At 45.5% G+C, this 16,708-nt stretch overlaps 2 protein-coding genes across 11 annotated transcripts in view; both read left to right on the top strand.

Moving 5' to 3' along the window:
• shank3b (SH3 and multiple ankyrin repeat domains 3b) overlaps positions 1-11,181 on the top strand; it is a 28,106-nt gene extending 16,925 nt beyond the window's left edge. For 4 of the 9 annotated variants that reach the window (XM_069519949.1, XM_069519948.1, XM_069519944.1 and 1 more), the window contains 12 exons: positions 60-142; positions 632-756; positions 863-995; positions 1,244-1,324; positions 1,410-1,427; positions 1,744-1,874; positions 2,128-2,221; positions 2,331-2,942; positions 3,154-3,447; positions 3,719-5,009; positions 5,113-5,139; positions 5,757-11,181. In XM_069519949.1, the coding sequence (XP_069376050.1) occupies positions 60-142; positions 632-756; positions 863-995; positions 1,244-1,324; positions 1,410-1,427; positions 1,744-1,874; positions 2,128-2,221; positions 2,331-2,942; positions 3,154-3,447; positions 3,719-5,009; positions 5,113-5,139; positions 5,757-6,351 (3,484 nt within the window). In that variant the 3' untranslated portion in view covers positions 6,352-11,181. Of the gene's footprint in view, positions 1-59; positions 143-631; positions 757-862; positions 996-1,243; positions 1,325-1,409; positions 1,428-1,743; positions 1,875-2,127; positions 2,222-2,330; positions 2,943-3,153; positions 3,448-3,718; positions 5,010-5,112; positions 5,157-5,756 lie in introns of all 9 variants that reach the window. The other 5 variants (XM_069519947.1, XM_069519951.1, XM_069519946.1 and 2 more) reach the window with 3 other exon arrangements.
• A 1,388-nt stretch (positions 11,182-12,569) lies between these two features.
• On the top strand, positions 12,570-16,325 carry tymp (thymidine phosphorylase). 2 transcript variants are annotated; one of them, XM_020108778.2, is made up of 10 exons: positions 12,570-12,813; positions 13,283-13,406; positions 13,488-13,690; positions 13,819-13,917; positions 13,998-14,127; positions 14,221-14,339; positions 14,572-14,734; positions 14,894-15,121; positions 15,615-15,755; positions 15,853-16,325. In XM_020108778.2, the coding sequence occupies exons 1-10, from the start codon at positions 12,658-12,660 to the stop codon at positions 15,993-15,995; spliced, it is 1,506 nt and encodes a 501-aa protein (XP_019964337.2). In that variant the 5' UTR covers positions 12,570-12,657; the 3' UTR covers positions 15,996-16,325. The 2 variants fall into 2 exon arrangements, with proteins under 2 accessions (XP_019964337.2, XP_069376058.1); XM_069519957.1 differs by having other exon boundaries at positions 12,729-12,857.
• The last annotated feature ends 383 nt before the right edge of the window (positions 16,326-16,708 follow it).

The raw sequence follows: 16,708 nt of genomic DNA, 5'->3' as shown, positions 1-16,708 counted from the left end.
ATATAAAAGATTAGAATCAAACAGCTGAGAACTAACATGAATGTGTTTCTCTGCGTCAGTGACTACGTGATCGAGGAGAAGGCGGCTGTGCTACAGAAGAGAGAGAGCGAGGGATTCGGCTTCGTCCTCAGAGGAGCTAAAGGTAGAAACAGAGGGATGAACACGTCGGAGGGAGGGAGGGAGGAGTGGTGGGTGTTTGGAGGTGTTGGGAAAGATGAAGATATTTTAAACAGGGTGAATAAAAACTCGGGCTGTGTTGTTTCATAATAACACCTCAGTCTGATTCAGCAGCTGACGTCCGTCATCCCGACAGGATCAATTCATCCAACAGCAATTTGAAAAATAGAAATGAAACAACTTTTTGTTTTATCTGTGTTTACTTCACACCACATAAATATAATGAAACTCATAGATGAGGTATAAAGAGTTTTAGAAACCAATAATTACTTATATTATAAACTCACCTAAAGAGGAAGCAGTGGTTCTCAAAACAACACAACACCACAGCTACAGTTTCTGCCGGTGAAAATAAAAAATATGAAAGTTGTTATTTTGAGATATTAACTCACTGGACACAAACGTGAAAAATTAAAACATAAAAATAAAACTTGCTTACGCTCTCTGTCTCAAGCTGAGACGCCGATCGAGGAGTTCGCCCCGACGCCAGCGTTTCCTGCTCTTCAGTACCTGGAGTCAGTCGACCAGGGGGGCGTGGCTTGGAGGGCGGGGCTACGGACTGGAGACTTTCTCATCGAGGTAACGCCTGACCTCTCACCTGAGGCCTCGTTGCATCTCTGCACATCAAAGATAAATCAAGCTTCATGGTGTGTGTGTGTGTGTGTGTTTGTTCGTGTGTGTGCAGGTGAACGGTACAGACGTGGTGAAGGTGGGTCACCGTCAGGTCGTCTCTCTGATCCGACAGGGAGGAAGTCGCCTGCTGATGAAAGTTGTGTCTGTGTCCAGGAAATCAGAATCCAACGTCATCAGGAAGAAAGGTCCCGTCGCCATCTTTGATTTCTTTACCTAATGTGTTTGCTTCAATGGGCAATAATATTTATATAATATTTATTTATCATTTAATCGACATGTCTTTTATTTGGCTAAACAAGATTAGATGGTGAAAGCTGCTGATTTAGTCTAATTGATTTTATGATCTGATGAATTTTTACAAAAACACTTTACAGTTTATTTTATTTTCATGAATCCACTGTTGACTGTTATTTGATTGGTTCTTACCCTATAGCTCCACCCCCTCCAAAACGAGCCCCCAGCACCTCGCTAACGCTCCGATCCAAGTCTATGACCGCTGACCTGGAGGACATAGGTAAAACACACACAGACACACACACACACACACACACACACACAGTGATAAGTGTGAGTGTTGTTGACCTTTACTCTCTCTGCAGCCAGAAGGAGACGCTTCGGTGAGTCACATGATCCAGATCTTATGGTTGTGGTTTTAATTTCTCAGTGTGTGACAGTGTCGTGTCGTCAACCTGCAGTGTCGTTGTGATGTGCATGATGTTGGCCTGATGTTAACGATGCTGAGGACACTGAACACACATCAAACCCAAATCTCCTTTCATCTGCAGTCAAACAGCACCTCAGTGTTTCTGACATCGTGGCTACGACTGTTAACTGGAGCTGTGTTTCTGTCGTGGTGTTGTTGTTGTGTTGTGATGAAATGAGGCTGTTTGAGCATATTTTGTTAATGTTGTTCTTTGTGTCTCCTCCCTCCAGAGAAACTGGATGAGATGTTGGCCAGCAGTCAGCAGGAAGTCGTTCTGAGGGCACGACCTGCGGACGACTTCAGAGCGGCAACGGTCAAACAGCGGCCGACCAGCCGACGGATCACACAGGCCGAGATTAATGTAAGGTCACAAACATGGTCCTTATGTTGCGTTTAGTTGTAACGTAACTCCGAGTTTACAACTTGTAACTGATGCATCAACCTCCAGTTCGTAATTTCGACAAAGTTCACGTACATAAAGACTGGAAACCGTACGAACGCAGACCAGGTTCATTAACACAAATATGATGATTGTTAGAGTTTTATTTTCAGTTCTCATGTTATATAACCGTGTGTGTGTGTGTGTGTGTGTGTGTGTGTGTGTGTGTGTGTAGTCTCTGTTTGAGCGTCAGGGTCTGGTTCCCCCCACAGCCCCAGAGAAGAGCACCATGGCTTTACCCAGAGGAATGTCCAGAACCAAGAGCTTCGGTGAGACTCACACAGTCAATGACATCATCACAAATCGTCAGGATCACTGTGTCTGTGTAAAAAGTGTTTCAGTGCTTTTATTTTGACGTCTCCATGGTGACCACGACAGGCACACCCGAGGACGACAGGATCTCAGCCCTGATCAATGAGAGTCGGTTTCCGCGGAGCTCCTCGCTGACGGACAGCTTCATCCCTCCTCCTCCTCAGACAGCTCCTCCTCCTCCTCCCGCGGCCTCCTCCACCTCCCCACTCTTCCTCCTCGACTCTGGACCTCCCCCCTCCTTCCTCCCCCCTCCTCCCCCGGCCCGGGGGGAGGGGCTGACCCGCTCCAGCTTCAAGCCAGGGGCGGAGCCGAGGCTGCAGGAGCTCTCTGATTCTCCGTCGAGGAGCCACGCCCACGCAGAGCGTCAGAGGAAAGCGAGGTCCATGATCATCCTCCAGGACACGCCCCCGCCGCTGCAGCCTGATGCACATGCGGTTGCCACCCCGCACACGCTGCACACTGCCACACACACCGCCACACACACGCTTCACACCGCCACACACACCTCCACGCTCTCTCTCCACAGCACCAGCCCTGCCCTCGGCCACTCACCGCTGTCACGCCGCCGGGGTCGACCAATAGAAAACCCTTATGCTAACGTGGGACAGCAGGCTCCACCCACCAAACCGCAGAGGAGGAAGTCACCTTTGTTGAAACAACTTCCTGTAGAGGAGCAGGGTCAGGATGGTTCAGACCTGTCGTCTTTTTGATTTCTTCAGCTTGGGACGTTTTGAGCACTTTTATTTTGAAGAGAAATTGTCATCATGCAGAGAATGATTTTATATTTTATACTGTTACACCAACATTCTGTGCTCACAAGGTCCCGTTAAATATTTCAAAGCTTCCTGATCGTGACACTTGTGTGAATCCTTGTGTTTTTTTCTTCTAGGACTTGGGATCAAAGATTATGATTCATCCAAGTCAGATGGCGGAGGGCCTGGCAGCCCCAGCAGGGCGGAGTTGTACCAGCAGCAGGTTCTTTCAGAGCGCGCTCGGGTACAGGGCCGCCGGTCGTCTCTCTTCCTGTCTGTTGAGGGGGCGGGGTCTGAAAACCAGGTGCCGCCCCTGCTGACTCAGAGCCACTCGATGGACGACCTTGGTGAGCTTCCTCCTCCCGCCCCAGTTCTATCGCCTTCACCGACGCCTCACACCTTCCTCCACCCACTGACGGGAAAACCTCTCGGTAAGTTCAACGTCTCGACGAATCTATAACATCTCCTCTAATGATGGGTGCCAAGGTTTGACATGAATCAGAATGGACTGTTTGTTCTCTGTTTATTCAGTTAGACGCTTCCTGGAGAACTTCAGGTTGCTGGTGATATTTGTTCTTGTCCAAGGGGAAGCATGAAGTTATGACCCTGTACTGTTCAGGAGATGTTGTAAACCCAATTGAAGCCTGAAGATCCAGCCACAACAAACTTTTGTTCACCTTCATTCTCCTTTTCTCTCTTCAGACCCGTCCTCTCCACTCGCCCTGGCTCTTGCTGCACGAGAACGAGCGCTCACTGCCAGAACACCAAGTCCCGAGCCTCGAACTAAACACGCATCTGCGTCCACCACACCCATCCCCACCCCAGCCGCAAGCCCAGAGGGCAGACATAAGCGCACCCCTATCGCCACCCCTCAGAGCAGCCCTGAGCCCCGATCCAAACGCACTACTCCACAGACGAGCCCAGAGCAGCGAACCAAGCGCACTACTCCTCAAACCAGCCCCGAGCTGAGGCATAAACGCATAACCCCGCCTCTGTTCCCTGACGGACAGGTAGAACGTCCAGAGACAGAGGGAGGAGTAACATCACCTGCTGGCCCATCTCCTGAACGTTGGAGACCCTCCCCCTTGCCACCACTGGCCAATGAGAGTCACTCTGCTCTGATTGACAGGCGCAGAAGCCTTACAGTGGGCAGCTCAGAGGAGGAGGGTGGGGCTTACACAGTGACACTCCCACCAGCATTGTTGTCATCCAGTGATGAGGAAACTAGGGAGGAGCTGCGCAGAATTGGTCTTGTGACTCCTCCCCCTGCCTTTGGCGGTCCTACTGCTCCTCCTCCCCCATCCTCTCTTACCCTATTACCAAGGCGAGGTGGGGAGGGAGGGGGAGAGGGCGGTCCCGACTCCCTGGGTAGACGAGGAGATGAGGAAGAAGGAGGTGATGAGCGGCTCCATGACAGCTCCTCACCCAGTTCACTCCCTCCCTCCATTACCTTGGCCTCCCCTCCAGCTCCAGCTTCCCCCTCCTCCCCACCTGCCGCTCACCCATCTTCCTCACCTGTCGCCACCTCCCCATCAGGCCTGAAGCCTCGTCTTCGTTCACCAATCGGCCGTGGTCGTTCTGCGCTTCGGGACCCGCTGCTGAAGCAATCATCAGACAGCGAGCTTCTCCCCTCTACTGCATCCTCCTCCCCTTCTTCACCGCTCTGTTCCTCCCCCACCAGTGGTCGACAGCCACGCTACCTATTCCAGAGGAGGTCCAAGCTGTGGGGAGGAGGGGATGACCGCGGGGATGAACGCCGGGGCCTCAGCCCGGAGGAAGGAGGAGGCCGTCCAGCAGCCCTGGGAGGTCAGGGGTCAGGGTCGGCTGTGGATCTGACCAGTCGCTCGGCTTCAGCACTGGAGCTGAGTGGCAGAGCGGGTTCTGGACTGGATCTGGCCAATCGGCTACAGCTGCTCAACAAAGACAGTCATTCTCTGGGGGAGGAGCCGAGCCCTCTGGACCCAGGCCGGAGGTCACCAGTAGGAGGTGCCAGGTAAGTACTGACGTGATAGCACTACTTCTGTGTTTGTCTGTGTTTGTGTGTTTGTGTGTTTGTGCGTGTGCTGTAACAGAGTCTGTTGTTTGTGTTGTTCCAGATGTGTCGACAGAGGAGAGAGTAAATCGTAGGTTTTCATCTCTGGTAAACACTTCTTGTTATCGCCAAGAGATGACTTTCTTTAGCTAACAGCTAACTAACGTTCACCTTCTTTGCGGATGACTAACTACTAAAAATCAGAGATTATTGTTTGATTGTACTGTTTGCTAAACACCTCCCCTGAAAAACCTTCTGTCTAACCAAGCTGAGCGAACCTAACGAGCCTGTCAGGCTTCGTGTTTCACAGCAGGTCGAAAAGGTAACGTTGGTCTTTCATGAGAAGGAGACTTTTGACTTCTTTTCGAAAACAAAGAACAAAACCAAAAGGAGCAGATTAAAAATTGTATTTGGATGTTCAATCGTAAGCTGCGAACATTAACAATTCCATTTAGTAGCTTACAATCTCACAGTAGTAAAATATAACGTTGCTTTTCAGGCCTGGAGTTCACATGTCATTAACATCTCTGCATGTTCAATAATCCAGGTGACATTCCTCAACTAGAAATGAATCTATTCCTTTACGTGAGAGCGCAAAGCTTGAATGGCAATGCAACAATAATTAGGCGGGTGGAGTCAAAGTGTCACATGGTAAATTTGATTTCCTGTCGTTAGTATTCTGTTATACTACGGTTTCATGTGTTGCAGGTTGTTCTCCAGTCTCGGTGAACTCCACACCATCTCCCAGCGAGGATATGGTGCCAGCTACACAGTCCGACCAGGAAGTCGCTACCCTGTGACCCGTCGGAGCCCCTCCCCCTCTCCTTCCCCCTCTGATAGGTCGATAGGGCTCACCTCCTCCTCCACCCCGTGTTCTGAAAGGCCAGATCTGAGCTCAGGTCGAGCTCTAACCATCCTGAAGTCCTCCAGTCTCAGTCTCCCCTCAGAACCAAAGGAGGTCCGCTTTGTGATGCGAAGTGCCAGCGCAAGAACCAGGTCCCGTTCGCCTTCACCCTCACCCCACGCCTCACCTTGCCCCTCCCCAGTACTCAGTGGCCCCCTGTTGGCCCTTCGGCCATGGAGGCAGCGGCCCCTCAACCTGTGGAATAAGTATGACGTGGGTGACTGGCTGGAGAGCGTGGGTCTAGCCGAACATCGCCAGCGCTTCCAGGAGCACGAGATCGAAGGCTCCCATCTCCCCGCCCTCACCAAAGAGGACTATGTGGAGCTGGGCGTCACCAGACTGGGACACCGGATCAACATTGAGAGGGCACTGAGACAGCTGCTGGATGGTTCCACTTGACCCCTTAACCGCTGATCACTAACCTCCAAACATCATGAACTGTGACCTCATAACCCCTGACCTCGGGTCAGACTCTAGGCTATCTCCTTACCAGGATATCTTAGCAATGACTGAATCTTTAAACCTTTTTACCAACGCAGAGCTCGGCTCTCTGAATGATCTCTGTGACATTTTGGCTCGTCAGCTGTTTGATCAACTCAGTGTTGTGAAGAGAGGTAGCATCAAGGCCTGTGTCCAGAATTTAGCTGGAGAGTCCTTCTTTATTTTGACATCTGCTAACACTTAGTGTCCACTGATCACACTGTAAAAACACAAATGTGTTATGTCTCTATTTATAAGCTCAGAAGCCAACGAGGCAGCAGCTGACACTGGAGCCATTTTGATGAATCATTATTTTGTTTAAGGCTATAAAGCTCTCGAGCTATTAGTTCAAAACCAAGCGGAGGAATAATGTTTGAGTACGACTTTGAGCAGAGTTCTAAAAATGAAAACATGTAAAACCAAGCTGAAATTAGAGACGAGTATTTAAAAGAGACTCGATAGTTTTTGATGATATCACACATGACACATCAGCTTACGAGATTCTTCACCGAACACCGAGCTGAACCTTCTCAACAGGTGAAGATACGTTGATCAAAAAGCTGATGTGACAAACTGACGACAGATTTAATGAGACAGACCTGATTAGCTGGACTTTTGCTAGCGGAGCTGTACGATTAACGAGTCTCAACCTTAACAACGGGAGATTCTAGCTGAGGACACGTCTCCGTTCATTTTAAAAGAAATCTTCTTGTGTCTTAGCATTTTTTCTTTTTCCAAATATCACTCATGAAGACTTTGTGTTGATTTTCTGTTCGTATCTTAATTCTGATCATCTAGAACTTATGAATAACAAGTAATAATAACGTGGTGGTGATGACTTACAGAGTTTTAATAGTTTGGACAATGACTATGAGTTCCTTATGATTTGACAATGAGTTGAATTTCAAGGTCGTTTCGGTGATGTTTTGGAATTCATGATGATTTGTCAATGAGTATGACTTTGTGCTGATGTGCTGTGTGTTTCAGGGAGAGCTGCAGCCGAGCTCCAACTGTAAACCTCTCTGGTTTCTAACCTGCTTATCGAGGGCTTACTGTACATGGTGCTATCTGTTTAAAGCCATCTGTACAGAAAATACCTTTCTCCTTCCCCTTCTATACTTTCCTCACACCGACACCTGAATCTCTTCGGTTAACCCCTGTAACTCAAGTTTGTAATTCCTAAATTAAATCAATCAAATATGGCTTTACCTGCCGCGACCCCTGTAGTTATAGTAACTTGTCAGAAACAGGCCAAAAATGGAGTTTCCTCCCTGCCATATTGGGGATTCCTTCCCTGCCATATGTGGAGTTTCCTCCAGACCATATATAGAGTTTCCCAGAGGCCATAAATGGAGATAACCATGTTTTCATTTTTAGGGCTTCTTCTCCTGATTCACCTGCAGATTTGTTTCTTGATCTACAAAACCTCAGAATAACGATTCCAAAATTTGACCATCATGTTAGACCACAGACTGTAAATTAAAATGGACAACACATCTCCACCCACTCCCACTCTCCAGCAATGAAACCGAAATATCCCACAAGTGAACGCTGACATCTTAGACATCTGGAGCCAGAGTCTGTGCAGTATCGATGTCCCACTGATGCAGGAGCTTGATCATTGAAGAGTCTCAGCTCATTTTCAAACTGATCAGAAACACTTCCTAAATGACCTTTGAGAAATATGTCCATGTCCCATCTGCTAACATGGAGGAGTGGGGTTTATGATCTATACTGTAGCCAGCCACCAGAGGGCGATCCAGGGGATTTTGTTTCCCGTTTGGGAGCTGTCTTGACGTCCATTTTTTTTTTTTAACAGTCTGTGTTAGACCAAGAGATTTTCACATTTGAGAATCTTCTAGAGCAGTTTTGTCTCGTGATGATGATCAACCAATAATCAGAATTGTTGAAGATTAACTTTTCTTGAATCGTCTAATTGTTGCAAACAGATTCTCCATTTCAGTGAGGGGGGGGGGGGTGTAAAGGCAACTTTAAGCTTAAGTTCGACAATTTATCTCAATTCATCATTTAACTGTTGCAGCTATAATGTAGTGATTTAAAAAAAACCTATTTTAAACTTATTACCTGAAGATCATAAATAAAGAGGAGTTTAGCCTAGCTTAGCACAAAGACTGAAAGCAGAGGGAAACTGCTAGCATAGCTCAAACAAAAATGAAAGCACTACACCTCCCAACAGCAACATGGTCTCATTCACATGTTGTTATTTAACAGACGTGTCGTCAAACCAGACGCAGGAAAAAGCTTTGAAGACGACAAACTAACTGCTGCTAAAACCATGTTTCATTCTTGTTGTTGTCTTTCTAAACCTGTTCAACAAACAACCTGCAGCACGTTAATGAGACCTCGCCCAAGCTGCTGGAAGGTGTTTTAATTTGTAAAACTCACTACAAGTACCTCTATTCTACTTCACACAACTGTGTCGTGATGTAAAGTGTCTCCTCTTGATCCCCGCTAAAGCACAATCAACGTTTCAGTGCCTGTTTCCACTTCAAACCAATCAGCCGTGTTTATCCATCTTTTTTCCAACTTTAGTACCTGAACTTGTTCCGCCCTTTTATAGAAGTAATACCTGCCCATGGCAGACCAGAGGTATAGAATGTATAGTCCATGCACAGCACATTACAGTAGACTATATAGTCTCTTGAATATATATTATGGTAGAATAATGTAGCTATAGTGTAATATATAAAGTATAGTAGAAAATAACATTTATACAGTAATATTTTGGTCTATGAAGTCTTTATCCGTTTGTGGTATTCAGACTTTGTAAACACCTACATATCAGCTGTTAGCCTGATGCTAACTTTACGCAAACAATTGACTCCGGCACAAAAATGAAAGATCAGAACTCACATCTTTGACCAACATGGCTACAACGTCCCTGTATCGTAAACACGATGTAAACAACACCACACGGCCAAGCAGCCAGCTACTTGTTCGCCTCTGTGGCCGACTGCAGTAACACAACAACACCACAATTATAAATGAAACATCTGTAAAACTTTTGAGGACTCCTCAGATCTAATCAAGATCAGTTCTAACTTTTTGCATGCTGACTTTTGAAACGATGAAGGTTTTATATTTGTAAATCTTTTCCCAGAGCTCAGACCAGATATTTTTATGTGTGAGACGTTCTGTTGAAAAAGCTGAAGAAAACCAGGAGGAGATTTGATTTTGCTTGGTGAGACATTTAGATCTGAATGAATGGGGAACATCTTTCAATACATTAGTTATCTCCCCTAAACTTTCTGACGGATCAATGATTGTTTGTAAAATAACAGACATGTAATGTTCACTAGTGATGGCAACAAATTCAAGGTTAACAAAATCCGTCCGAGCGTTGATGAGATTGGAGGAAACATGACGTACGTCAAAAGTAACTATGATCAATATTTTTAAAATGAAAACATCGGTCAACTTAATCAGCATTAATCTTCAGACAGACGTTAAAGAGACAGATAATTCCCTCAGGAGGAGGTGGAGACTCAAACCAGAGCTAAAAGAGACAAACTCCACATGAAGTTCAACATATCCACCTTCATTTAAAATGGACACCATTAAACCGAACAGTATAATGAAGAGATCTACGTATAATATGCTAACTCAAAATTCTGAATTTAGTGTGTCCTTGTTGACTGACGCCATTCAAGATGAACCTGCACTGCCCAGTAAACATGATCGATTTAAATGGAGTCGCTTTCTACGCTTGACCATCCAAATGAAAACCAGCTGTTTACACCACAAACGTCTTTTCAACAAACAGAGCAAACATTCCTGGTTTCACAGAAGAAGAAAGTGCCTGTTGTGTAGCTGTTTACACTGAGTGAATATCACGTCTGACAGATAGATATATTCTGTATGTGTGTGTAGTATAAATCTCAATGGACTCACTTTACTGTACAGAGTCATTCGCGGAACGAGCCGTCGCCTCCTCTGCAACAATTAAAGTAGTTTGGCCGTAGTTCAGTGATGACATGTGACCTCTGACCTCAGGTCTCTGCTGAAAATTCCTCTGTGTGCTAACGAAGCTGACACGAGGTCATTCACCTCTCGTGTGATTTGTCGGCCAGAGCAACTTTTTGATCCAACAGATGTTCGTCAGGCATCAACTAAAACCAAATCTGAAGGATGTTGTGTCCTGGAGGGAGCTGCTCCACCCCCGACAATGTTCTTAATCAACTCCAAACAATCGATTCGTCTGATCTCGACAATGGTTTTGGTCAAATCCCTTCGACTGAGAGATCCACTAGATGCCTGAGGAAGATCTCTGGTGGACTGAAATGTTGCTCGGTCGTAATAACATGCAGATCTGTTGATTGATTCTTCTCACATCAAGTAACCACTAAACATTTACTGAGAAAAAGCATAAATCAAAGATCAATTAAATAGAATTTTGAAAATCTGTTTTTTCCCCAGTCTTAATACTTCCTCAACTTCCTGGTTGGCTGAGAATCCTGGCTTTCTAACTTGTGTGTGAAAACTTCCTCCTCCTGATTTTCACCTGGTTCTAATGGTTTTATGGGACTAAGGTTACCCCCCAACCCCCACTCCCTTTCTGGCTTCCTCTTTTTGATGTATGTTTGTAGTTTCTTTTGGAGTGAGTGGCGTGAGTAGTATTTTTTTTTTCCTTTTCTAAAAACTAAATGAGCACATGATGACAACTGATGAGCTCTGCAACGCAACAGACTGTAATCTTTATAATAAACCGTCATTTATTACAAAGTTAAAGTTCAGACTTCATGTGTGGTTCTTTCGAGGTAAGAGTCTGATAAGAGAACTGATACAACAGGTTTTAACCTTTGACTTTGTTTGCATCATAAAGCTTAAAGTCGAGTTAATGACTGAGCTCCACTGATGAGGTCGTAACTCATTCACACCCTGTGAATAACTGACTTCAGATCTGCAGACCTTCAGGTTCACTCACATGAGAATATTAAACTGCACCAGGTTTAAGAAAAATCTAGTTTCAAGTCATGGAATCTAGTTTTACTTTATATTGAGCTCATGTGTTTAAAAGATTTGTGTCAATATTCACAATAAACACAACAAACACTGAAAGAAGTGTGAGGCTCAAAACTGATGCTGTAATGGAAAATTAGCATATGACCTAACTTGAACTCTTTCCTACGTCCGATCAATGCTCGTGTGCTGCGTTCAACATGAACTCATATAGAAACAGTTGTGCTCGCGTAAGAGGAACTGGTGTACATGCAGACGGACGATTCGAAACTAGACAGACATCTTTTATAGTGTTGCTATGCACTTGGCAGATGTAACCTCAGAGTTCATGTCCTTACTTGATGATGATCCCTCTGACCCTGATCTGAGTAGCTAGCAAACTTCCTCTTTCACGCTTAAGCAAGAGCAGACAGCTTCCTGTTTCAACCAGACTACAAGTGGCTTCAGTTTTCATGCCATTACTCAGAAACGGTTGTCTCTTATGTTTCCTGTTTACCCAACTGTATAAAAACCTTCTCCTTTCACTATTCGAGGTGGTTTCCACTCTGAACTCTTTATTTCACATCTCCAGATAAATCTCCATCACACCACTTTAGTTATTTTCTTTAATAATAATAAAGATCACATGTTCAGTGGAGGTCAGGCTGTCGGCCGTGTGTGTGCAGACGTGCCCAGTCAAATATACATCTGCTGACTTCATGCTGACTCCTGCCTGTCTAATGAAGATGGTAAAACTTTATGGATGTTTTGCATATTTTCTGATATCGTTTCATATTCACACTCTGCCCCCCAGTGTTCAATTCACAGAAAACATTTTCTCTTTCTGGACAAAGGCTAAGGAGAAATATTGGCACCAAAAGAGATCGGTGATTAAAGCACATAAACACTTTAATGTCAATTATACTACGATCAGTGTTTGTACTTGTGTACAAACCTGTTGGACCTGTTCCACCTCCGCTCCCTCGGATTGATATTCTGCTTTGGAATCCAGAGACACAAATAAACGCTCAACAACATGACATGTGCCCTTTAATAACAGTGCGTGAGGTGATCACACTGCGTGGGCCGGCTTCAGCCACTGGCTCAACCAGGCTTCATGTGTTGATCACCAGGTTTGAATTAATAAAGTGAAAGGAGTAAAAAACATTTTCTGTCTGTTCCCTCCAGTCAGGACTCTGGAACCAGATCTAAATGTGTGGCTTTATCTTTCAGATAAGACGTGTGTAAGAGCAAAACTACTTTTTTATGTCTGTGAGCAAACAAGAGCTGGGCCATGATTGGCTCTTCTGGTTGCTTACATGCTCCTCCCTGCGCTCCCATTGGCCGGTGAGCTCGACCTCTGGCTGCTTCGTGGTGACTCCTCGGTCAACGGCACATGACAGGCTGCAAACACCAGACCAGGTAGAGACCAGGGACGACTTATAATCTTCAACTTTGAATGAATGGTATGTTTTTGGGTTTTGCGGAGAAAAGGAGCCTCCTGAGTGGAGAAGCTTCAAGGAGACGATCTGGTTTTTCATTGAGTCACTGTGCGACCTGCTCCTGTGGAGTTTTCACTCTGAAGCTGAACCAACAAACAGCAGCGTCTTCCCTGTCACTGAGTTTGATTCATGAATATTCTGCGTTTGACGTGTTCAGAGTTTCAGGCTGTGAATCAGTGACAGATGATGGAGGAGCCGACCGATATTTAAAACATGTTCACGTGAAGATTAACCACGATCTGAGCAGCAGAGCTGTCATGACGCAGTGGTTCTTCACTGCAGACCGCGAATAAAGATGGACGAAACATCTCCACTTCCTTCTCGGGATCTTTCCTGTCGTCCATCTTTGTCTCTGGTCGTAGACACAGGAGATTCTTTTTTGTTTTCAGGTCAACATGCTGTCGATACCAGATCTGATCAAGAAGAAGGGAGACGGAGAAGCGCTGAGCGACGAGGAGATCAGAACTTTCATCAACGCCGTCACGAACCAAACCATCCAGGAATGTCAGATAGGTACGAACAGCTCAACTCATTCAGACTGACAGGACGTCATCAGCTGCTTCTTCGGGCTCTCATGTCTCTTCGTCTGTTCAGGTGCGATGCTGATGGCGATCTGGCAGAAGGGGATGGTCGTCACGGAGACCGAGACCCTCACTAGAGAGATGATGTTATCGGGTGAAGTGATGTCATGGCCAAAGGAGTGGGCGGGGCTCGTGGTTGACAAACACTCGACAGGTGGCGTGGGAGATAAAATCAGCCTTGTGTTAGCGCCAGCGCTCGCCGCCTGTGGCTGCAAGGTGGGTGTGTCTTAGTCAATTACTCTTTAAAAACACATTTGATATAAAGTGTTCATGTTCCTCATCAGTTTGGTTTTCATTTGTTGTTTTGCTGATTTATTTGTCGGAACACGTTTTTCTAACCTCAGGTACCTATGATCAGTGGGCGGGGCTTAGCTCATACAGGAGGTACCCTGGACAAACTGGAGTCGATTCCAGGATTCAACATCCACCAATCAGCTGAGCAGGTAAACAACAAAACATCCATTTACAAACTGCTTCACGATGAACACGACAGATCAACTGACATTATTCGATATGAGTTCAGATTCAGAAGATCCTGGGCTCTGTGGGCTGTTGCATTGTGGGTCAGACGAAGACGCTGGTCCCTGCAGATCGAGTCCTTTATGCCCTGCGGGACGCCACCAGCACCGTGGACAGTTTACCTCTCATCACAGGTTCTGGACAGAAACCTGACACCATGACACACGATTCAAACCAGCTCTGATCAGTAAACAACAACTGAAACCTGCGGCCGTTGTGTTTTTCAGGTTCTATTATTTCTAAGAAAGGTGCTGAGTCTCTGACGGCTCTGGTGCTGGACGTGAAGTTTGGAAAAGCTGCTCTGTATAAAGATCTGGACAGTGCTAAACAACTGGCTCAGTCTCTGGTAAGTAAAACCAAAACCAGGATTTGAAGGAAGAAGACTTGTTGATTGATTTGCTTCTGATTTAAATTCACTCCACACACGTACCTAAAGAAAACTGTTATCTCTACTGGAGTGTTGTGCCTCTTCCGTGTTTTCTGTTCGGTCCTTATCGGACATTGAACAAGCACCTGTTGTAAAGTATATATAAATAAAGTCTTGATCTTTTATTTGATGTTATAAATTATTGTTTCAGGTGAACGTAGGAAACGGTCTGGGCATCCGTACCTCCGCGGTGCTCAGTCATATGGACAGTCCGATTGGTCGATGTGTGGGCAACAGCCTGGAGGTGATGGAGTCTCTGGAGACGCTGAAGGGAAACGGACCTGAAGACGTGATGGAGCTGGTGACGACTCTCGGTACGACAACTTACTTTGTCCTTTAAAGTACGAAGGTCACAGTTTAGATTTAAAAAATATATAATTTAGTGTCACTTACACTTGAAGAGGTGTGTGTGTGTGTGTGTATGTGTGTGTGTGTGTGTGTGTGTGTGAGTGTGTGTGTATGTGTGTGTGTAGGAGGTCTGCTGCTGATGATGACCGGCTCGGCGTCGGACCTGTCAGACGGCAGGAAGCAGATTCGTGATGCTGTGACCAGTGGAGCAGCTCTGCTGAAGTTTCAGGCCATGATGGAGTCTCAGGGCGTTGCCACGGAGACGTGTCACTCGCTGTGCTCCGCCCACACAGATTATTTCAGTGTCCTGAGAAAAGCTCGACATCAGATTGAGCTGACGAGTCCTGCAGACGGTAACAGAAACTTTTTATACAAAACTATGTCCGGTAGATTGTTTCGGTAAATTGATGTAAATTCATCTTGAACACTTCAATAAAAACCATCTGAGGAACTTGAGGTTATATTAATATTAACTTTGGTTCCAAGGCCACAGAATGAATATATATATATGAATATTAATTAATTGAATTCGTCTCTCTCTCTCTGTGTCTCTGTCTTTGTCTCTCTCTCTCTCTCTCTGTCTCTCTCTCTATGTCTCTCTCTCTCTGTCTCTCTCTCTATGTCTCTCTGTCTCTCTCTTTGTCTCTCTCTCTCTCTATGTCTCTCTGTCTCTCTCTCTGTCTTTGTCTCTCTCTCTCTGTCTCTCTCTCTCTCTGTCTCTGTCTTTGTCTCTCTCTCTCTCTGTCTCTCTCTCTGTCTCTGTCTTTGTCTCTCTCTCTCTGTCTCTCTCTCTCTCTGTCTCTGTCTTTGTCTCTCTCTCTGTCTCTCTCTCTCTCTCTCTCTCAGGTGTGGTCATGGACATTGATGGTTTGGTTTTAGCTGAAATTCTTCATAAACTGGGGGCGGGGCGATCAAAGGCTGGGGAACCTGTCAATCACAGTGTGGGGGCGGAGCTGCAGGTGTCCCTTGGTCAAAGGGTCGAGAAAGGTGAGAGATGATGAAGATGAAGATGAAGATGAAGATGAAGATGAAGATGATGATGATGATGATGATGATGATGATGATGTGATGTTTGTATTCTCAGGCGCCCCCTGGCTGCGGCTTCATTACGAGGATCTGGCTCCGACTCCAGACCAAATGAGTCGCCTGCAGAAAGCTGTGACTCTGGGGACAAACACTCACACACAACTCAAACACAGTCTGGTGAAGGAACTACTAATTCATTAAAACCACAAGACAAATACAACTTCCTGACCAGACTATTTTTATAACCTGTCATTAATGGAATAATAATAAACCATTGCTTCAAAAAATCAGGACGCGGGGTTTACTGCAGCCCACCACCAGGGGGCAACCGAGATGTTTTGGATTCACTTTGGTCCATCTTTATTTGTAGTCTGTGCAGAAACTGCTTCTTTATCTAAAGTCTTAAATCAATAAAATGTCGACCCGCGATGATAACTCCACATCTGGAACCTCTGCAGGAACCTCCTGGAAACAAAAGGCAGAAGAAAAACAGTCAGTCCATTATTTCACAATAAAATGTGTTTGACGTCACATTTGATCATCGTTCATGTTTTTATTCTTCAACGTGTGAAGGTTCAGTCTGACTCTGACCTCTAGTGGACAAACAGCTACACTGCGTCCTGACACTAAATGTTGCTCCGAGGAAAAGGTGAACTTAATAATAATAATAATAATAATAATAATAATAATAATAATAACAACAACAGGCTACGATAATATTATAAAGATCATCTCATATGAATGTTTACTGGGTTTAAACATAAATAACACAAACGCTTGATTAGTAAAAAACATCGATTGAATTAAAAGCATCATGAAAAAGTAAAATATTAAAATAAAGTGTTTTAGTCTCGAGAGCGTCATTTTACGTCACTCATAAACGCCCCCCCCCCCCATGACGGTCAGACTCTTTC

This window comes from Paralichthys olivaceus, chromosome 23 (assembly GCF_024713975.1).
Source record: "Paralichthys olivaceus isolate ysfri-2021 chromosome 23, ASM2471397v2, whole genome shotgun sequence".
In the NCBI taxonomy this organism is placed as follows: Eukaryota; Metazoa; Chordata; class Actinopteri; order Pleuronectiformes; family Paralichthyidae; genus Paralichthys; species Paralichthys olivaceus.
This window is presented reverse-complemented; position numbering and strand designations above follow the sequence as displayed.